The sequence below is a fragment of the Dendropsophus ebraccatus genome, chromosome 9, assembly GCF_027789765.1.
Source record: "Dendropsophus ebraccatus isolate aDenEbr1 chromosome 9, aDenEbr1.pat, whole genome shotgun sequence".
NCBI lineage: Eukaryota > Metazoa > Chordata > Amphibia > Anura > Hylidae > Dendropsophus > Dendropsophus ebraccatus.
Genome location: NC_091462.1, coordinates 79,787,882 through 79,811,367, shown reverse-complemented (window position 1 = coordinate 79,811,367; position 23,486 = coordinate 79,787,882). Strand labels below are relative to the sequence as shown.

Below are 23,486 nucleotides of genomic sequence, written 5' to 3'. Positions count from 1 at the left end.
CATACACCAATAGATTTGTGAACGATTAGCGAACGATTGACAGATAGAAAGCTGTTACATCTAAAAGACACATGGTACCTTTCATATATCCATCTGTGCTTCCATAACATAGAACAATTATTTTTTTTCCAGTATAAACTGTCAAAGAAGCATTGCCATACCCCTGAAGTGCTGAGGGCTGTAACACCTCCACACTCCAGCTTACCTATCGCTGTTTGGCTGACAATTTCCAGCACTGAACCCTGCTTCTAAATCTCACTTCTGCACCGTGCATGCAAATTGTGTGCAGGAGCAAGATTTGGAAGCAGGTCTTAGGGTGCGTTGACACTACAGAATCCGAGAGGATAACCTGCCGCGGATTCCTGTGCCATAGACTCCATTCTATGTTAATTCTTTGGCTGGACAGCAGAATCAGCCCAACTATAGAATGGAGTATATGGCACAAGAGGAGATGCATGCGGGCGCAAGTGGCGGGTTATCCGCCCGGATTCCAAAGTGTGCACTCCCCCTCAGGCTGTGTTTACAGAGAGATTTATCTGACAGACTTTTGAAACCAAAGCCAGGAACAGACTATAAACAGAGAACAGGTCATAAGAAAGAACAAGTTTTCGCGTTTTTTCTATTCAATTCCTGGCTTTTTCTTCAAAAATCTGTCAGATAAATCTCTATAAAAGGCACCCTTAGCTTTCAGCTGGCTGAATGGAAGGGTGAATGAGGAAGCGTTACAGCCCTCAGCATGTCAGGGGCTTGGGCACCAGAGAGTCTCTTTGCCCAAACAGCTATCTAACAATGTCTGCACTTTGGAACATGAACTGCAGATGACAGATGTCTGCATACGTTAACTACACAGACTAAAACAAATGCACAAAACACAGCAAGGATTATTATTACCAAGATAGTTACATAATAAAAAATATTCAAAAACTCAGACAATATGGATTTTCAAAGATTTTATTGCAACACATGCTCCTTTTGAAAAACTTTTAGAAAAATTTAAATTAATAAAATATGTACAAATCTGTAATCAATAAATTACACGCTATAAATAGCAGACCACTATCTGTGTGTATCCTGGAATACATAGAAATCAGCAGGGCTTGCTTGCATACTTTGCGTGGGTTCTAGACGAGTACCTGAAAACAAGAACATATGGCAGAATGTTACAAGTAGAATTATTATAACAAAAAAAAACAACAACTCTGTTTTATCAAAGGTTTTATAATATCTGGAGAGGTTTCTGACAAAGCAGCTTATCCGTTCACTTGCTTGGCCCTATTACAGACAACCTTTGGCACTTTCATGCAGCACTTTGTCTATTGGACCACTACTAACTAGTTTTGTTCTATAAAGAGTTTTCAGTTGTCAGTTGCATTAAACATAGTGTGTAGCATACAGTCCTGTTTCACATGGCCTTTTCTGGCCATAAAATAGGTGAAATGGTGCATTACAGTAAGCATTACAGGGGGGATTTAAGGCCCCCCCATTTAGAGAAAGGGGGCCCCCCCATTTAGAGAAAGAAATAGTGAGCACAGAGCACAGCCGAGTAACTCTGTACTACCCCACTTCTTCCTTTACCGTGCCCTGTAACCTCTGCATTTAATCCTACCCTTTCGAGTAAGGGCCATATTCCATCGGACGATTATCGTTTAGATTATCGTTAAAACGTTCGAATCTAAACGATAATCGTTCGGTTAAAATGCAGTTAACGATTAACGACTGACCGAGAAATCGTTGATCGCTTTATAAGACCTGGACCTATTTTTATCGTTGCTCGTTCGCAAAACGTTCGCATTGAATAAGACATCGTTCAGTCATTCGCAGTAGATACGAACGCAATTGCGAAGAAATAACGATCGCAAATACGATCATAAGTAACGATTATTGTTCCATGGAAATGAGTGAACGTTTTCAGGCCTTTCGCAATAGCGGTCGCTTGAGATCGTTAACGATTATGCGAACGATAATCGTCCGGTGGAATAGGGCCCTAAGTGAGTGGGTGGGTTGGTTATCTCTCATTTTTGCTTTCTTTGAGACTTATGCTTTGTAAAACCTTACCTTACCTATAAATTAAAGGGGATATCCAGGTATATGACAACATTTTTGATATTTTGTTTGGGCCACTGTAAAAAAAAAAAAAAAAAAAAAAAAAACACCTACTTGGGTCCTATCACTTCCTACCTATGAAATAAACACCTTTCAGCAGTGACCCCTGCGCCCAGTGACTGTGACCCAAGTCCACCTTGAAGGTAGGTAGCAGACTGCGAGGGGGAGGGTCATTCTGCTTCCTACTTCGGTTAACCCCTTAGTGACCGCCATGCTGCCTTTTCACGGCGGCCACTAATGGGCTTTATTCCGATGCGTACGCCTTTTAACGGCGGGCGCATCTGAATAAATTACCGCCTGGCGGCGGCTGCAGGTCGGGGACTCAGGGGTCAGTGTGACCGCTGACACCCTCCTGTAACTGCCCGGAGCGGAGGATTCTCCGCTCCGGGCAGTTTAACCCGTTAAATGCCGCTGTCAAACCATGACCGCAGGCGCCGCAGGTCCACTTACATGATCGCGATGTCCCGCGGCGCCGTCCGGGGTCCCGATGTCTCCATGGTGATTCCGGGGTCCTAATGAAGGTCCCTGGGGTCACCATGGAGATGCCTGATGCTGACAGGGGTGGCTGTGGCTATTGCCTGTCAGCATGAGGCATGATACAATACATTGCAGGACATCAGTACTGCAATGTATTGTATCAGTGATCAAAGAATTTTACACTAGTGTACAGTAATGTACACTAGTGTAAAAGTAAAAAAAAAAAGTGAAAAAAAATGTGCACCAAACACAACACAGCCCCCCCAATAATAAAGATGCATTACATTCCCCATACACTATAAAACATTACATAAAAGTGATCAAAAACACAAACCCTATATATTTGGTATCGCCACGTCCATAACAACCCAATCTATAAAACTATATCAATAATTATATCGCACAACACACGCTGTAAAAAATAAAATAAAAAAAAACAGTACCAGAATAGCTGAATTTTATCAATCCACTTTAGAAAATACGTCATAAAAGAGATCAAAAAGTCATATACATATAAAACTTGGTATCAATAGGTATCAGATCTTCCCGCAAAAAATAAGCCCAAAACCAGCTCTGTTATGAGATGAGAACTCTATGGATCTTGCAATACGGCGACAGTTTTTGTGGGTTTTTGCTAGGAAGATAGTTTCTATTGCGCCAAAGTGGTAATAGTTAAAAAAAAAAAACTATACAAATGTGGTATCGCCGTAACCGTAGCGACCCAGAGAATACATGTATTATGTTATTAGTGACCGCCGATACGGATTTTTACGGCGATCACTAATGGGCTCTATTCTGCTGCCATCAGCTCTTTATGGCGATGGTGCAGAATAGTGCAGCGGCGCCGGTAATGCCCGCAGCCACCTCCTCTCAGCTATTGGAGGTAGCTGAGGGGTTGGGGGAGAGTGTGGGGTCAGTCCCGGCCAGTCCCCTCACCGGTGATCGCCGTTATTATCAGTATAACGGCGGCCACCGGTAACAGACATTGCCAGTGCAGCTGAACGCTTTCATCTCTTCTCACCGTGAATCCACAGTGAGAGGAGATGAGAACATGTCCCCCCCCTGTCCGCAGAATTAACCCTAGTGACCTGGCCACTGACCCTCCCCTCCCTGGGCGGCCATCTGATCCAAGACTCTGTTCACAGTGATGGATTCCTAAAAATGATCAAAGCTTCATTCTCTCCCCCACCGGAGGTGGCAGAAAGCATGGGGCACTGATCGGTGACCACCCGGTGTGGTCCCAGTACAAGTGATCAGCAGTATATACTATATACCACTGATCGCTTGTTCCAAATGGTGCCGGCACTTTTTTACACCTGTCACCAAAGTCAAGTGCCCTGGATTACCCGTAACCACCCTGGATTACCTGTAACCACCCCAGATTACCCGTAACCACCCCAGATTACCCGTCACCACCCCAGATTACCCGTCACCACCCCAGATTACCCGTCACCACCCCAGATTACCCGTCACCACCCCAGATTGCCCGTCACCACCCGATTGCCCGTCACCACCCCAGATTGCCCGTCACCACCCCAGATTGCCCGTCACCACCCCAGATTGCCTGTAACCACCCCAGATTGCCTGTAATGTCCCCAGATTGCCCGTATCCACCCCAGATTGCCCGTATCCACCCCAGATAGCCCATAACCATCCCAGACAGCCCATAACCATCCCAGACAGCCCATAACCACCCCAGATTGCCTGTCACTACCCCAGATTGCCCGTTGCAACCCCAGATAGTCAGTGAACACCCCCAGATTGCCCACCACCACCCCAGATAGCCAGTAACCACCCCTAGATAGCCAGTCAACATCCCAAGATTGCCCATAACCACCCCATATAGCCAGTAACCACCCCAGATTGCCTGTGACCACCCCAGATTGACCGTAACCACCCCAGATTGACCGTAACCACCACAGATTGGCACAGACTTCTCGTAACCACCCCAGATTGCCCATAACCCCACCAGATTGCCTGTTGCCATCTCAGATAGCCAGTAAACACCCCGAGATTGTCTATTACCACCCCAGATAACCAGTAAACACCCACATATTGCCTGTAACTAAAATGACACTCCTTCTCTTCTGAGCCCTGCTGTGTGCCCATACAGTGGTTTATGCCCACATATGGGGCACCATTGTACTCAGGAGAACCTCAGTTACAAATTTTGGGGTGCTTTTTCTCCCCTGTTCCTAGTGAAATTGAGAAATTTCAAACTAAACAAACATGTTATTGGAAAAATTAAATTATTTTCATTGTTACGGTCTAGTTTTGAATACTTTCCTCCAATACCTGTGGGGTCAAAATGCTCACCACACCCCAAGATGAATTCCTTGAGGGGTGTACTTTCCAAAATGGGGTGACTTTTGGGGGGAGGGGTTTCTATTCTGCTGACACTACAGGGGCTCTGCAAATGCACCTGGCACCTGGAAATTTCTTCAGCAAAATCTGTACTGGAAATGCTAATAGGCGCTCCCTTCCTTCTGAGGCCTGCTGTGTGCCGATACAGTGGTTTACGCCCACATATGGGGTACCATTGTACTCAGGAGAACCTGCATTACAAAATTTGGGGTGCATTTTCTCTCATGTTTATTATGAAAATGAGATACTTTAATCTTAACAAATATATTATTGGAAAATTTCTATTTTCCATTTTTTTCCGGCCTAATTGTGAATACTTTCCTCCAGCCCCTGTAGGGTTAAAATGCTCATTATACCCCTAGATTAATTCTTTAAGGTGTCTAGTTTCCAAAATGGGGTCACTTATGGGGGTTTACAATATACAAGCCTCCTAAATCAACTTAAAAAAAGAACTGGTCCCTAAAAAAAATCAGTTTTGGAAATTTCATGAAAATTTGATTATTTGCTGATACATTTCTAAGCCCCGTAACACCCTAAAAAGTGAAATATGTTTACGAAATGAAGCCAGAATAAAGAGGACATATTGATAATGGGACTTACTAACTAATTTTTGTCATGTGCCTTTTTTTTTTTAGAAGCAAAAGAATTTCAAAGTTCGTAAAGTGCAAAATTTTTAAATTTTTCATTATATTTTGATGTTTTTCACAAAAAACACACAAGACGGTGACTAAATTTTGCCACTAACATAAAGTACCATATGTTACGAAAAAACAATCTCAGAATCGCTAGCATACGTTAAAGCATCATTGAGCTATAAGCGCATAAAGTGAGACAGGTCAGATTTTGAAAAATTAGCCTGGTCATTAAGGCCCAAACAGGCTTGGTCCCTAAGGGGTTAAAGACTCAGAAATGGCAGTCTACTCAGTCAGTCCCCTGAGGTGGAACACTCCTCAGTGATTGGTTATTATTGTGAGATAAGTCCATCTCCGAAGTAGGAACTAGAGTGGTGAGTTGCGGACTGGATGACATCACACCAGGGAACCAAGGCAAATACAATTTTTTTGCTTTTTCATTTTTAGTGGCCCAATGAGAATATAAAATGTTATATGCCTGGATAACCCCTTTAAAATTTCTGTGAAACAGAATAAACCCTTACTTGTTGGAAGGGTCTCTGGACTAGAAGTAGATAACTGTGATCAGTTGTTATTTGTGGGGAAACATGGCAGTATGTGTTGAATTGATTAATTCTGCCTTTATGAGGGTTCCCATACACTGCACACACAGAAGAGGATCCTGCTCTACTATCACTTTATGCTAAGAAGCAGCAGAATGGCGGACATTATACAGCAGTACTGTGCAGCCAAGCCCCAGTGTGAGCACTAATAAACTTGTCTAGTGTCTTTACTGTGTTTACTTCTTTCTAATCTCTCCCCCTCCTCTCCCCTATCCATAGACTTGTATAGACAGCATGTAACCCGATTTCTAAGTGAGATGCTAGTCCTTTTTGGTAAGATATCACTCCAATCCAAGCCATTTTTAAGAATGAATGGACGTTTATATGGACCAGGCTACCTGATAAGTTGGGAAAAAAAAATTTGTCTCTCATAACATACAGTATATTACAACATTTCTTACAATTCACTACATACTATTGATTTATGCAAAGTTTGTTGAAATATCAGTTACCATATTAAGAGGTTTTCCGAGCAAAAAAGACGGATCAGCCTACACCCAGGACCTACAGTGATCAGTACACCACTACACCACAAACTAGGTTTGTCTATGTTCATTGTGTAGTGGTGGGAATGTGTCACTATTCAATAAAATAACAGCCGAGCTGTAGTTACGGTTCTGCACAGCTACACAATGAACAGTGAAAAAATCCATTCACTGTGTAGTGCAGCGTCGAATAGCTGATCAGTCCGTTTTTCCCGGAAAACTAGTTTAGGGTGCGTTCACACCTACCGCATCCGCAGCTTATTTTTCCGTGGAAATCCGCAGGTCTGGTAGTGCAGATTTCAACCTGCGAGAAATCCGCGTATGTGTGCGTTTTGCGGTTTTTCTGCAGCAAGTTTATCGCAACTGAAATGTCCGTTTAGAATGAGAGACATTTTAAAAAGACATTTCAGTTCCGATAAACTTGCTGCGGAAAAACCGCAAAACGCACACATACGCGGATTTCTCGCAGGTTGAAATCTGCACTATCAGACCTGTTCATCTGCATAATTCTTTAGGGAGTTTTGTCACCTAAAGTGTGAGAGTTATTAGTTTTTGGGCAATAGCCTAAGTCTCTATAATGTTACACTAGACAGGTCCTCCAGAGGGAGCTTTGTAACCACTCTCCACTTTGGCTTAGAGATGAGAACCAAGAACTATCTGACCTCCCTATAAACCCAGAATTACCAAAAAAGATATTTAAAAATGTTTTTTTTTTTAAATTGGAAAATCCCAATTTTTGGGTAAACACTAGGGATGGTCCGAACCCGAACTCTCGGTAATGATTACCGCTGTCTGCCCGCTCCGTGCAGCGGGCGGATCGCCTGGAAAACTGGGATACAGCCACAGCCATAGCCTGTATCCCAGTTTTCCAGGCGGTCCTCCCGCTGTATCCTCCTGCTCCACGGAGCGGGCAGACAGCGGGAATCTGATGCCGAGCGTTCGGGTTCACACGAACCCGAACCTCGGAGGGTTCGGACCATCCCTAGTAAACACCGTAGATCTCGGGTAAGAGACGCCATGCAAGGACATTAGATCTACAAACTCTGAAGGACAAGAGAACTGTTTTACAGCAGAATGCCCTTTACAAGCTTCCTTCACAATCCCTCAATAACATATAAACATATGAGGTTAGTGATTAAAAGCTTAAGCGTTTCTTTTACATTTTTCTAAACAATTCTGCAATTTGTTCCATTAAGGCTGAACACACAGGCACGAGTCTGAGTAGTAACTGCTGGGGGTTCAAGCACATTACCATTGGCTATGTGAATACTAAATTCAGATCATAAAGCATTACTATAAGAGATGAGCGAATTTACAGTATAAATGAAATGAACCGCTTTGTTAGCTTCGGAAATCAGCCGGCTGCCTCTGAAGTCCATGACGCTTCGTGCTGCTCCACCCTGAGTGGCTGGAAATGTTGAATCCAGTTCTGGGAAACTTCTCCCAAGACTGGATCCAACGTTTTCAGGCACCCAGGGTGGAGCAGCACAAAGCGGCACGGACTTCAGAGGCAGCCGGCTGATACACAGATTGCCGAGCTAACAAAGCGATTCACTTTGTTTATACTGTAAATTCACTAATTTCTAGTAACCGGTTCAAGTTATCAGCCATATCAAAATATACTGATCAAGCAGGTCTCACTATAGAGATTCTGAGATACAGCATGGGTCATAGAAGAATGTCGACAGAAAAAGACCACTGGGTCCATCTAGTCTGCCCTTTTAGTAGTTCCCTTCTTATTATCTTAGGATAGATGTATGATTATCTTATGATAGATATTTGTTTATCTCAGGTTGGTTTAAATTCTGTTATTGTAGATTTACTAACCACATCTGCTGGAAGTTTGTTCCAAGTATCTTTTACTCTTTTAGTAAAGTAATATTATTTTCTCACATTGCTTCTGATTTTTCCCCCAACTAACCTCCCACTGTGTCCTCTTGTTCTTGAGTTCAGTTTTTTCTAAAAACCCTCCTGAACCTTATTTAGTCCTTTAACATATTTAAAGGATTCTATCATGTCCTCCCTTTCTCTTCTTTCAAATCCTATTTAATCACATTACTGATCTCGCACGGTAAACAGCGTCAGCAACAAAAAATTCCAAAGTGCAAAACTGCGCATTTTTGGTCGCATCAAATCCAGAAAAATAATTCATAAAAAGTGATCAAAAAGTCATATATGCGCAATCAAGGTACCGATAGAAAGAACACATCATGGCGCAAAAAATGACACCTCACACAGCCCCATAGACCAAAGGATAAAAGCGCTATAAGCCTGGGAATAGAGCGATTTTAAGGAACATATATTTGTTAACAATGGTTTGAATTTTTTTAAAGCCATCACATCATATAAAAGTTGTACATGTTACATATCGTTGTAATAGAAACAACTTGAGGAACATACATAACAAGTCAGTTTTACCATAGGGCGAACGGCATAAATGCAAAACTCCCCGAAATCAAAACAAATTCGCTTTTTTTTTTTCAATTTGACAGCGCAAATGATTTTTTTCCGGTTTCACAGCATATTTTATGGAAAAATGATGCCTGTCATTACAAAGTACAATTGGTTTCGCAAAAAATAAGCGCTCATATAAGTCTCTAGGTGAAAAAATGCAAGCGCTAGGGACTTTTAAACATAAAATGGAAAAAGCAAAAGTGCAAAAAGAAAGTTGGCTTTGACTTTAAGGGGTTAAAGAGGTGGGTTTTTATGTTGTTCTTAAAGGTCCTGAAGGTGGATGAGAGCCAGGTATGTTAGGGTACTCAGTTCCAGATACTGAAACATGGTCTATACTTTAAGAGTTTAGAATTATTTTAAAATACAGATAGTAAGATGGAAATTTGGAAAAACCAAAAGTTGTTTTTCTTTGTTTAAATATTTAACAAAAAACGCTTGATTTAAACAGTAGGTAGTTATCTCAAAAGGCATTTCCTGTAAAGCAGCAAGTTCCAATGCTGTGAGCAATTAAGAACCACATGTGTCATTGCAACTTTTTTATTGCCACATGTAAGAGCGCCCTCCCTAACCCAGCACAAGGCGGGATAGGACACTAAAAGCCCAAAATCTGGGCATACATTTAGTATTATCATCTCCTCCAGCACCCAGATCTAGTGACTCTTTATTCATATGCAAATTAGGTGCAAGAGCCCAAGGGGTGTTTCCCTGCCTGAAAGATTTTAGTTTAGTACATCTCTGCCACCTACTAATAGGCTGCTTTTATTGCGCAGGTGGGAAAATGGTGCTACTGCACAGACGTCTGTGAAAGGTCTCCAGGCGGAGGCAAAGTGGCAAAGCGAAAAAAGGTTACAGCAGAAAGGTGGTGTTATGAGGTGACTGGGACATTCTGAACTAGGCTCTTAAATCTAATTTTCATATGAATAAAAAGCATTAGATAAGTGCTAAGGGGGAATAAAGATAACAAAGGGTATGCCCTGAATGAATTTTCAATGCCCTACCCTGCCCTGCACTTAGTTGGGAAGGGGGGGGAGATCTGACACGTCTTCTTTAACCCCTTAAGGACAGAGCCTGAAATGGCCTTAAGGACAGAGACAAATTTTATGAATATGACCTGTGTCACTTTATTCATCAATAACTTTGGGATGCTTTTACCTATCCGTCTGATTCTGAGATTGTTTTTTCGTGTGATAGGGTACTTTAAATTTCTGGTAAATTGGAGTCGAATCTTTATGAAAAAAAAACAAAATAACGTGAAAAAATGAATTTTTTCAACTTTGGAACTTTCTGCTTATACAGAAAATGGTTATATAACCATTTTCATAAATTATATATCAAATAGCATTAGCAACCTGTCTACTTTATGTTGGCAGCATTTATTAAACTATCTTTCATTGTTTTTAGACAATAGAAAGCTTAAAATATTAGCAGCAAATATACAAATTTTCAGTAAAATTTCTAAATCAGATATTTTTAGGGACCTGCTCAGGTTTAGGGTGCAAACACACAGGACGTGTATGCAGCGAGTTCCTCGCTGCGTAAACGCAGTGAAACTCGCTGCATATCCTGTCCCTGTGTAGTCAATGGCAGGCAAAATGAAAATGAACATCCCTGCTGCGAGTTTGTCTGCAGTTTATAGAAATACCCCATATGTGGCACTAATGCATTATTTGACGCAACCACAAGCCTCAGATATAAAGGAACGCCTAGTGAATTTCAACGCCTCCGTTATACTTGGTCATTTTTGACCGTACCACTTCAGGTTGGCAGAGGCTCTGGGGTGCCAAAACCTAAAAAACACCCCTAAAGGGACACCATTTAGAAAACTACACCCCTCAAGGAATGTAACAAGGGGTGCGGTGAGCATTTGGACCCCACAGGTGCTTCACAGATTTTGAGAACAATGTGGTGTAAAAAAGGAAAAATTTAATTTTTTCCACTAAAATGTTGTTCTAGCCTTCATTTTTACAAGGGGATAAAAGAAAAAAAAAAAAAAAAACACCAAACATGTAGCGCAGTTTCCCCTGAGTACGGAAATACCCCACATGTGAACATAAAGTGCCAAGTGGGCGCAGGACGAGCCTCCAAAGGGAAGGAGCGCCAATTGGCTTTTGGAAGCTGGATTTCACTGGAATGGATTTCAAGGGCCATGTTGCATTTACAGAGCCCTCGTGCTGCCAAAACACCGGGAACCCCCCACCCCATTCTGGAAACTACACCCCTCAAGGAATCTAACAAGGGGTGCAGTGAGCATATGGACCCCACTGGTGATGGGCACAAATGTAGAACAATGTGACGTGAAAGGGAAAATTTTCATTTTTTTCACTTTCACGGTACAAATGTGCCCGTCATCAAGGGGTCCATATCCTCATTACACCCCTTGTTAGATTCCTTGAGGGGTCTAATTTCCAGAATGGGGTCACTTGTGGGGGTTTTCACTGTCTTGGCAGCACGACGGCTCTGTAAATGTGACATGGCGTTCATCATCCATTCTGGCCAAATCCAACCTCCAAAATCCAAATGGCGCTCCTTCCCTTCGGAGGCTTGCCCTGCACCCACATGGCGCTTTATGTCCACATGTGGGGTATTTACGGACTCAGGGGAAATTGCTCTACACATTTTGTGTGTTTTTTTTCTCTTTTAACCCTGTGAAAAAGGAAAATTTAAGGCTAAACCAACATTATAGTGTAAAAAATGTAATATTTCATTTTCACGCCACATTGTTCCACATTTGTGCCCGTCACCAGTGGGGTCCATATGCTCAATGCACCCCTTGTTAGATTCCCTGAGGGGTGTAGTTTCCATAATAGGGTCACTTGTGGGAGGGTTCAACTGTCTTGGCAACACAGGGGCCTTTTAAATGCAACAAGGCCCTTGAAATCCATTCCAGCTAAATGCAGCCTCCAAAAGACAAATTGCGCTCCTTCCCTTTGGAGGCTTACCCTGCACCCACATGGCGCTTTATGCCCATATGTGGGGTAGATTCCTTATGGGGTGTAGTTTCCAGAATGGGGTCACTTGTGGGGGGTTTCTACTGTCCTGGCAGCACAGAGGCTTTGTAATTGCAACATGGCATCCTCTAATGGGAATTGCAGCCATACCTATTTAGCTGGGGGAAAAGGGACAATTTTTAATTTATTTGGGGGTATTAGGCCAATTATTAGTTTATAAGGTTGTAAATGACAGTTGTCCATCAAATTCAACCTGTGTTGATCCAGAGGAAGGCAAAAAACCCTCTTGAGGCAGACGACAGTAGCCCCATCACAGGGAAAAAATTCCTTCCTGACTCCATAATGGCGATCAGAATAATCCCTGGATCAATGTGACCCCTGAAATAGAAATAAGGGACAGAATTTAGATAATGTAGAACCCCAATGACATGTAGTACGCCTTGAAGCGATCCAGTATGCAGAGGCCGGGGTGATCAGGACAGGCGTCACACTGGAAAATGGTGTCCTTCCTGATCCCCCTGTTACGCAACACTCTGCACTTCTTCTGGGGTCTCCCGTTTTCCAGTGTGGGGGACGTCACCTGGAAAATGTTGCCCTGGTGCGATACGGGGTCCTTCATATCCAGAAGCGCTGGGGCCGCTCCATGGCTGCTAAATATTAGGGCTTTATTACTGCTTCTAATATTTTCGGATCGTGCCGCAAGCTATAGTAGCTCGGGCAGCGAGGGAGCGGAAGAGGGGGTGCTGGTATAAAAGTCATCCCCGGACAGGTAGTAACCTTTATCCAGCAGTGGGAAGATCAGTTTCCGAATGATCTTCCCACTAACTCGGAGGATGGGGGGGGGGCATCTGGGGGCTGGATTCAGTTGTCCCTTCCTTCATACACTGTAATGGTACATACACACTGCGGAATGGCGACGGATAACCCTTTGTGCATTCCGCAGCTGGCGCCCGCCGGTGAACTGATGCAGGCGTGTGTCTCCGCTCGTGTCACACTCCATTCTATGCACGGGCGGATTCCGCCCTCTGTCCAAAGAATGAACGTGTTCATTCTTTGGACGGACGACGGAATCCGCCCATGCATAGAATGGAGTGTATGGCATGTGCGCCCGCATCAGTCCGCCGGTGGGTGCCAGCTGCGGAATGCACAAAGGGTTATCCGTCGCCATTCCGCAGTGTGCACGTACCCTAAATCTGTAAGTGTACCCTGAGGTACTCTCACAGAGTTTGTAGAATTTCACGACATACCGTGATCTCTTATTGGGACGGTACTGGCGGAAAGACGTGTCTGGGGGGCAGCGTACGCTACGCTACCCCCAGACATGTCACTGGATGATAAGGATGAGGATGAATGGAGGGAAAAAGGATCCCCCCATTCATCCTCATGGGCTGTTTCGGTGACGGAGGCAATAATAACGTATGCGTCCGACACCGAAAACACCCTGGGGGCCATCTTTATATGGGGACTAGTATATGGGGTATGTAAATGTGTAGTGGTGTAGTGTAAAACTATTTTGTGTAGTGTAGTCTTTTTTACGTTTTTGTTTTTTTTTTAACAGTAAGGGAAAAAAAAGCCTACACCAAAAAAGGAGTTGCTGATAAATGCCGCACTTAGCAGCCAGTGGTGGTAGGATATAGGGGGTAAAAACGCCCCTACGCCAAAAAGGAGGAGTTGCTAATCAGCGGCGCACTTACGTGCGATGCTGATCAGCACTCAGCGGCGTTAGGGCGCATAAAAAGAAAAAAAAAAATTGGAAAAAACCCCCCCTCTTTTTACCCAAAAGCAAATGATCAGTGTATAATATACACTGATAAGCCGCTAGGGGGCAGTAGAGTGGAGCTGCCGAAGACCAACGAAGATAGGGGTGGCTGAAAAGCCCGAAGAGCCGAGGATTTCCGACGAAGAACGAACGAATCCAGAAGTGGCGGCGACGGGGAGAAGAGGACGCGCGGGACCGCAGATCTTCGTTCCGGACGCCGGGATCAGGTGAGTATAGTGCAATACACTATACCCACACCTGTTCTGCACCCCTGATTAGCCGATAGCAGCGATCGTGGCACGGAAGGGGGGGGGGGGGTTATCACCCCCCATGCCGACGAGCAGAGATGGCCTGCTATACATTATAGCAGGCCATCTTCCCCGATCGCTGGGCGTAAATTTACGTCCATTTGCGCGAAGTACCAGGGCGCGGGGGCATAAATTTACGCCAGATGTCGTTAAGGGGTTAAACTAGAACTAATAAGTTTGTTATGCTTTTAGTATTAAAAGCGGTATTCCTACATCAAGAACTTCCCTTTCCACAGTATAGGAGGTAAGCTGATCGGTGGGGGTGTGATCCACTGATCACGAAAATTAAGACAAATTTTTCCCGGGAAGGAATGGCGGCATTGTGAATGCAGTTAGCATTGCATTTATTCTCTATGGGGCTAATAAACATTACCTAGCACTGTACTCAGAAATGCTTGGTGGCTCCAGAGAAATTGAATGGAGTGCTGGCCACATTGGAGTGTTGAGCATCATTCATTCTGTGAACAATTTTATCCAATTCTGTGGAGAGGGGATAACTTATCAGACAGGAATACCCCTTTAGGCTGGGTTCACACTACGTATATTTCAGTCAGTATTGTGGTCCTCATATTGCAACCAAAACCAGGAGTGGATTAAAAACACAGAAAGGATCTGTTCACACAATGTTGAAATTGAGTGGATGGCCGTCATATAACAGTAAATAACTGCCATTATTTCAATATAACAGCCGTTGTTTTAAAATAACAGCAAATATTTGCCATTAAATGGCGGCCATCCACTCAATTTCAACATTGTGTGAACAGATCCTTTCTGTGTTTTTAATCCACTCCTGGATTTGGTTGCAATATGAGGACCACAATACTGACTGAAATATACGTAGTGTGAACCCAGCCTTAAAGGGGTTGTCCAGTCATTAGTCATAATTAAACATGATGCTGAGGGCAGGGCCGTATTTACCACTAGGCGCCCGTGGTCCAATGCCTAGGGCAGCATCTTGCTGGGGGGCAGCACCAGAAAGAAAGGGAGAAGGAAACAACTTCTTTATTATTATTAGTATTTTTTTTTTTTTTATCTCCCACCTCCAGTTCAGACTTCCCAGTAAATCTGGTGACTTTTTGAGGGGTGTGGGGGGGAGGTATGGTATGGTGGTGTTGTTCAGGTCTGGTATGGCTGTGATGCCTGGAGCTATTACCTACCAATCCTGTGGTAAGAATTCCTTCAGACAATATGCAGACGGCTCTTATCATTGATTCTACGTGGAAATGTATGTTTTAAGCAGCTAAAAAACGTGAAAAACGTGATTCAGACAAGGTTTCTACATGTAGAGAAATGTATGTGGCCAAAACCACTTTCCCCCACGCTCCCCAAGGTGGAGCGTCTTCAGGTTTAGTGCCTAGGGCAGCAGCAGCTGTTAATACGGCCCTGGCTGAGGGTGTGGGGGACATAACAAAAGTGCATACTTACCCACCCCACTCAACTGTTGGTTTCCAGGCCAACCGGTGTCTCCCGCCGTCGTCATCTTCAAAACTTCTGACATGTCCTGTGGAAAGGAAATGACCTCTAGGCCGAAAGATCTATGCTGTAGATCTTTCTGTAGTGAGCGTTTATTTGCTGTCCACATGGCACATCAGCACAAGTTATAAAGAAGAGGATGGCGGCAAACATCAGATGGCCTGGGGGCTGTTAGCGGAGGTGAAGCAGAACGGGTAAGTATATAGGTTTATAATGTTCTCCATAGCCCCAGCAGCATGTTTAACTATCACTAAAGAATGGACAACCCCTTTAACTCTGATTTTTTTAAATTAAACAGGGAGTCAAATTTATATATGAAGCAAGTACGCCCAATATTTGGCATGGGACATAAAGCTACACTAATGAAGTAATAACAAATGCCAAAGGGACAGAATCTACAAACTGGGCAGAACATTCCACCCCTCTCTTCTCTCAGCTCTGTAGCCTAAACAAAGACCTATACACTGACTTGATAGGTTTGTACATGACAGGACAGAGATGTTTAGACTTAGTACATCCTATTCCCGAAGCAATCTAACACAATCAGGAAAGAAAAATCAAGCCTGCAGAAAAGATATAAGCATGCTGTGCAAGGTTTTATATGAATGGATCAGTAGCTCCCCCTAATGGTAACTGAAGGTCTTTGTCAACATCTGCAACCACTTTAGCTCTGCCAAAAACTTTCTCCAAAGTATGTGTGTGTGTGTGTGTGTGTATATGTGTATATGCATACGTATATCATTATCTCTATGACATGCCATCACTTTATGATCTTGGGGACCCCCATGTTCCTGTGAAAGAATGGGTTGCAATGGTAAGTTCCTTTTACTGATTTACTCTGCAGTGCCCTGACAAGTAGTGCAGAGATCTGCTGGGCCACCACAATAGTAGTAAAGGAGGCCAGTGGTAATTCTTTGCACAACCAGGTGGATGGGAATGCAACTGTGCATAGAAGACTTCAGCGACACGGCAGCTGTAAATTGTGATTTGAGGGGATCCCAGAGGTCAGAACCCCACCAATAATAAAAGGGATGACATAACTTAGCAACATGCCATCACTTAGCAATATACCATAGAAACGGCATTTTAAAATGTGAAGCACTAACTAGACGTGTATTCAGTAATATTTCGTTATATAATAGGAAAATACTGTGCAAATATATATATATATATATATATATATATATATATATATATATATATATATATATATATACACACACATATACACACACACACTAATCTGTCTAAGACAAAAAAAAAAATGGACATAATTTTTTTTTGTCTCAGACAGATTGATAAATGTGTGCCAGTATGGCATAGCAGAGTTATAGGGCTGGTTAATAAGATGTTAAAAAAAAACTAAACCAACTCTGGCCTGAGTTAACTGACCCGATCTTCTGTAGGTCTTTTTTTTTTTCATGTTTTGCTGTTGTTCTTGACGCTCATTTGGTCTGTATCTGGCTCCTCTAAAGCAGTAGATTTCAGCAGCTATGGAGGGGTGGGAGGTAGCTGGCTGAGCTGTGGGGATTAGTCACCATGTACTAGGCCCAGTGCTGTAATATTACAGCCCGACACTTGACAGATTAGCAATATGTTACACTCCATGACAGGGAAGAGGAGAGGTAGGCTGCAGCCCACACACAGTGGAGACCATCCCCACAGTGCCCAGCAACAGTATGACTGTTGGCATCCCACATCGGAGAGTAGCAGCGGCGGTGGCAGTACCGGGGCGGGGGGGGGGGGGGGAGGAAGCATGGCTTCTGTCTGGTGAATGGCGGTCTATAGATCTGTTTGCGGGACTCGCCAGGAGCTTTGCTGATGTATACAACAAGCAGGTCACATAGTGTACAAAGAGACTAGCACTTTATTCATACATAGAATAAAGCTCAGCACTACCTTTTGCAATAATGTCTGCAGAGCTTTCAGTGCGCCTCTGTGTAGATCTCTCTAAGGACGGGTTCAGAGAAGAGGGACATGGCATCTCTTTGTGTCCATGTAAGAAATGAGAAAGCAACCCATATAGGATTGGTCTGTAGAAGCAAGAAAAAAAATAGACAATAGAATAAGTGAATTTATGACAACACGCAATGCTAGAGGTATGAGAGCATTTATAGCTATTTATCCCACACTGCAATTTAGAAGGAAGACAACAGTAATAGATGACTAGTTTTGCCCAGATTTTCACACTATTTTGCAGCAAATGGTACAACTGTGGTAAGAGAGAGCATTTTTTGTACTATTTACCACAATTGCACAATTCACTGCAAAATAGCTGGAAAAATCACAGCATTAGATAAAGCACAGCTACTTTCTTGCAAGAACAGTGACACCACTGTCCTCAGCTTGTGTGTGGTATTAACAATTCATCTCCATTTAATTCAATGACATTGAGCTCTAAAACCCACACCCAAACTAAGGTCCAGAGTGGTGCTGTTTCTGAAAGACTGGAAAACTTCTTAAGGGTATAAACACACACACCGTATAAGCAGCGTATTTACTGCTGCGATACGCAGCAAACACGCAGCAAATACGCAGCAGATACGCAGCAGATTAGATCTAAATAACTGAACACAGCATCAAATCTGCACCAACAAATCTGCTGCGTATTTGCTGCGTATTTGTTGCGTATCTGCTGTGTATACGGTGTGTGGGTTTGTACCCTTAAGGAGCCTTATTCTACGGCAATGTGTTTTCATAGCATTTTAGAATAACTGGTACATAGATAGGGGCTGCGCAATCTATAAGCCAATTCGCATGCTTGAGCCAGGGTGCTTGTGTGTTATCATGGCAGCCAAAAGTCTAAGAGGGCCCTCAGGTCTGCCATAGATATGAGTTTATTGGGGCCTTATACATTGCTTGTCAGTATAACCAAACTGTTACCCACACTGCAAATCCATTGAAATTAGCTGTAAAAAAGAAAAAAAGAGGACAATAAAATATGCACCCAAACCACAAAAAATAAGGCCAGAAAACATACACTATGGCTAGGGCTTTAGGGTTCTGTAAAATTACAGAATGACTACTAGTCTTGTGGAACCACATATTTCCCCCATAGCGTGAAAAAATGTTGTTACGCCCACAGGAATTCTTGCAATAGTTGCAGTTTCCTGAGTTGAGGAAATGCTACAGTACCATCAAAAAACAAACACGATCAAATGCAATGGTTGCAATTTTTTGCAGCAATTGTGTCAAACTCATGGCTAAAATGCCCCACAAAGCACAATTGGGAGAATTTACTAATACTGTCTATGGCTAGGTTCACAGTGTTTTGGTCAGTATCTGTTAGCCAAAACCAGAAAAACTATAATAATGCAAAGAGCTTTACTTTCTTCTGGGTTTCGGCATTGGTGGTGATTGGCAGTTCTCATGATTTACTCTTGTTGACATGCTGCACCTGGACTTTGCCAATGTTTCAAACTGAAAGTCGTGATGCAAATCATGAATACTATCTGCACCTGCTAACATTACACGTAACAGTACCCATACTTAAAGTGGTTGTCCAGTGAAAATCTTTTTCTTTCAATTCAACTGGTTTCAGAAAGTCATACAGATTTGTAATTTACTTCTTTAAAATCTGAAGTCTTCCAGTACTTATCAGCTGCTGTATGTCCTGCAGGAAATGGTGTTTTATTTTCAGTGTGACAGAGCTCACAGAGACAGCGGGGGAGGTGTTCTATGGGGATTTGCTTCTGCTCTGGACAGTTTCTGTCTCTGACAGATGTCAGCAGAGAGCACTGTGTCAGACTGAAAATAAAACACCAATTCCTGCAGGACATCCAGCAGCTAATTTGTACTGGAATACTTCAGATTTTTAAATAGAAGTCAATTACAAATCTATAGAACTTTCTGAAATCAGTTGATCTATAAGAAAAAGATTTTTGCTGGATAACCCCTTTAAGCCTGGCTTTATGAGATCAGGTACACAAGATAAATTCTTTCTACTTACACAGACTGAGCACTTGAATCTTCAATAAGGTTCAGCTCTTTTGCTAGAAAAGAAGGGTCCAGTGGAATATCTGACAAACCAGTTTCTACAAAGAAAAGTAATTAAGTTACCACTAAATATAAAGTGGAGACCCCCACTGACCAATATATAGAGCAGGGAGAAGCTGCCAAATCCCTTCTTGCTGCAGGAGGTCTCCATTGTAAGTCTATGCAGCCAGCCTCCTGCAGCGAGCCAGGAGGTTAAGTGCTTAGTCTATACAACATGTCAAAAGATCCAGCGCTGAAATGTTTCCAAGCACCTGCACTAATGGAATGTAATATGTTTTGGAGTGCGATCTTCCCAACTGTGTATAACTATGCATTAGGAGATAGAGGTTCCCACTCCAGTCTCATACATCCCATTTCCAGCACAAAACCTAGTCACATAAAATTACATGGTGCTCGGTCTTGCGCTGAAGACAGGGGAACTTCGATTCCCTAATGCATAATTATACACGGTAAAGAAAAAACATATTACATTCCATCAGTGGAAAGTTTTCCAGTAACAATAACATGATACATGAAACAGGAAAGACAAAAGAAGAAGGATAAAGGCAGAGAAAAGGGGATGGAAATGATGGCCAGGGTGCAGGTAATTTACCTGATGAGAACCAGAGGGCCACGTTTGAAAATCTAAATTGCGATTGGTAGTCTAACTACTGCAAACTGAGATGTGTTATTGTCATCCATTTGTTTAGGTTGGCAGGTGTTCCATACTATTAAGGAGAAATTTTGTAAATAAGTTCTTTCATTCTGGTAGAAATAGATGCAAAGGACTTTAAGGGTAGCTTCACACATACCGTATCGCAGCAGATTTTCTGCTGCGGATCCGCAACAGATTTGACTAAATTATTGTACACAGCATTAAATCCGCACTGTCAAATCTGCAGCAGATTTGATGGTGCAGATTTGATGCAGTGTTCATTCATTTAGTCAAATCTGCCGCGCATGCGGTACGTGTGAAGCTACCCTTTCTTAGGTAAATCTGCAGTATTTTCACAAGGTAACTCCCTTGCCTTAAAAAAATGTGTTTGCTTGGCCTTTCCTCTGCACCATGTATAATGACAGAAAGTGAACAGCACACTGATGGCATGAGGGCCTTACCTGCTGTCAACACAGATGATGTGTACTTGTACTTGTTAAACTCTAAATACTCTCTGATCATTTCATTGATTAGAAGATTTTCATGAGACAACACAGGTTTGGGTTCATTCTGGTCATCCAAAGCTGCAAACACCTCTGCTCGGACCCTGGCCTTCAGCTGTCCCAACACACCTCTCTTATCCAAAGTATCTGTCAAAACTAGTGAAAGAAAAGAAATGTAAATTACCTGCCATTATATATGACACATGAAATATAAACAAATGACACGCCAATATTAACATGAATAGCATAAGACACAGGCAGGTTATTCCTTCCCCTGACTTCTGTATCTAATCGCATTACATAGACTCCATTCTATTTAGGCAGATTCCGCCATCTCCCCAAAAAAGAATTGACATGTCAATTCTTTGGACAGATGGCGGAATCTGTCGGACCATAGAATGGAACCTGTGGGACGGCCAGATGTTCAAGTAGGAGCGCATAAGCTTATCCGCGCGGATTCCGTAGTGTGCAAGGGCCCATAGCCAGCAGCAACAAAGCAAGCAAAGGGTTATAATAAGGGTATGGTAACAATGAGGAATAGACAAGGAATTTCAAGCGGAATCTGCATTTAATTTACGCGTATATTGCTTGAAATTCCGCCCGTAAAATTTGTACAGAGCAATGTGCCATAAGATTTCTACTTCGTTGTTCACATGGGAGAATCTACACGTGGAATGTTCCACCGCAGATCCGCTTTTTGGACCTCTCCTGGGTAAAATGCAGATTCCAATTTGAGTTGCCCATGTCTGATGTCTGTAAGGAGAGCCTCAGACAGGGGTTAACCTTTGGCTATATGAGTTGGCGAGAACATCTCCAGAATGGCAGGTCTTGTAGGGTGCTCCTGATTAGTATTTAAAGAAGATGTACCACCAGATACATCCTCTTTAAGCTGAACCCACGGATCGAACGGCGCCATCATGGGGAAGCCGGTGCCGCGGTCTGTTTTTTCGGACCGCGGCCCGTGCACGGCGCTGTACTATGCACCGGAAACGGACGGTGCTCATTTATTCTAAGGGAGCCGCATCATACGGGGGAGGAAATTCCCTCCCACTGGGGGCAGCCCGGTCCGCCTCCAGTGCTTGAGCACCAGCCGGTTCCGGTGCATAGTATGGCGCCGTGCACGGGAATCGGACCGCAGTCCGGGCACCGGCTTCCACGTGACGGCGCTGTTCGATCTGTGGGTTCAGCTTAAAGAGGATGTACCTGGTGGTACATCCTCTCTGACCTCTTCAGGACCCCTTGCTTTAAAAAGCCATAAGGCTGGAAACACACAGAGGAATTCTCGCAGAAAACTCCCTGCAGATTCTGCTGCTCGTCCCTGCGCGCTCACCATCGCTCTCTGCCTGTACCATAGACTCCATTCTATGCACAAGCAGATTCCACTGTCCGCCCAAAGAATGAACCTGTTCATTCTTTTAGCGGATGACGAAATCTGCCTGACCATAGAATGGAGTCTATGGGGTGGGTGGGCAGTGTAGCGTTTGCGCAGGAACCAGCTGTGGAATCCGCAGGGAGTTCTCAGCAAGAATTCCTTGGTGTGGACATACCCTAAATCTATTCTTCCATCCACAGGGCCATGTAAAGGCCCGATTTATGCAGGGCCAGCTGCACTTTGTAATGACACCATTCATAACAACACACTATTTATGTTTCAGGCGTACAAGTAGTGATACATAATACTGACCCATATACTGTTAGGCTACAAACACACAGGGCGGATCAGCAGCCGATTTCTCGCTGCGGATCCCTGCTCTGTAATGTCTATGGGAAGCCACACTCGCAGCGGGATGGACACCCTGCTGCAAGTATGTAAGGAGACTGCCCTGTCCCATCCCCCCCCTGTGGATCTGTCCTGTGTGTTTGTACCCTTAATGTGTAATTGTGACTTCAGACCACATTCCCCTACATACCAGCATCCTGTATAAATGGGAGGTCTATGTGTATGTACAGACCCAGGCCCCACTGACACATATAGATCAGCATCCCATAATGACTGAAGGCTGATGTATAGGTGTAATGTGTATTACCAGCATATAGGACTGCCGCCCTGCCCTGGTGTGGGGGCTTAGACCCCATGATCATGAAGGGGCAGCATAAGTGCTATAATATCGGTTTATAAAATGGAGCAAGTCTAAAAGCTGTAATTTTATATATATATATATATATATATATATATATATATATATCCCGTAGTCATGGTAACTGGAAGCAGAGTTTACATGGCTGCCAGCATAAGAGCCCAGTGCTATGTATAGTGGGCCCCCTCTATAACAATCCTATGGGATGGGGACACACATGCAGTATGTGCACTATATTATACCTTACTGCGATGTAATACAGGCCGACACACAACAGTCCCCATATAATACACAGCGGCTGCTAGAATGACCGGCCCGGGTGATGAACAACACCCGCACTCACCGGCTTTCAGGTCTGACACGGTCGCCATGATTCTTTCTGTGGAAACAGCTGGACAGACCAGTCAAACGCCAACCGCCACTACACTGCGCATGCGCACCGTAGCCTCTACGCTACAGCCACACACACTGCTAACACTAGAGGGATAACGTGCCTAGCTGGGTGACATTGTGGCGGCCGCCATTTTTGTAGAGCTCATTTATAATTTATTGAAAGACTGATGCGCTAAAATACATAGAAGCACCCCGAACTTTTAGACTAGGCCACTAATAACGTGGGCTGTTCGTCTCTAGTTTGGGTGGATTACGTGAGTGATAACTGAGAGACCAG

General features: G+C 43.5%; 1 protein-coding gene across 1 annotated transcript; it reads right to left on the bottom strand.

Annotated features, from left to right (window-relative positions):
* Positions 1-962: 962 nt before the first annotated feature.
* Positions 963-23,286, bottom strand: CEP20 (centrosomal protein 20). Its single transcript, XM_069985407.1, has 5 exons — positions 23,160-23,286; positions 20,697-20,894; positions 19,555-19,639; positions 17,505-17,638; positions 963-1,133 (listed from the first exon to the last, which is right to left on the bottom strand). The coding sequence occupies exons 1-5, from the start codon at positions 23,185-23,187 to the stop codon at positions 1,057-1,059; spliced, it is 522 nt and encodes a 173-aa protein (XP_069841508.1). The 5' UTR covers positions 23,188-23,286; the 3' UTR covers positions 963-1,056.
* Positions 23,287-23,486: the final 200 nt, after the last annotated feature.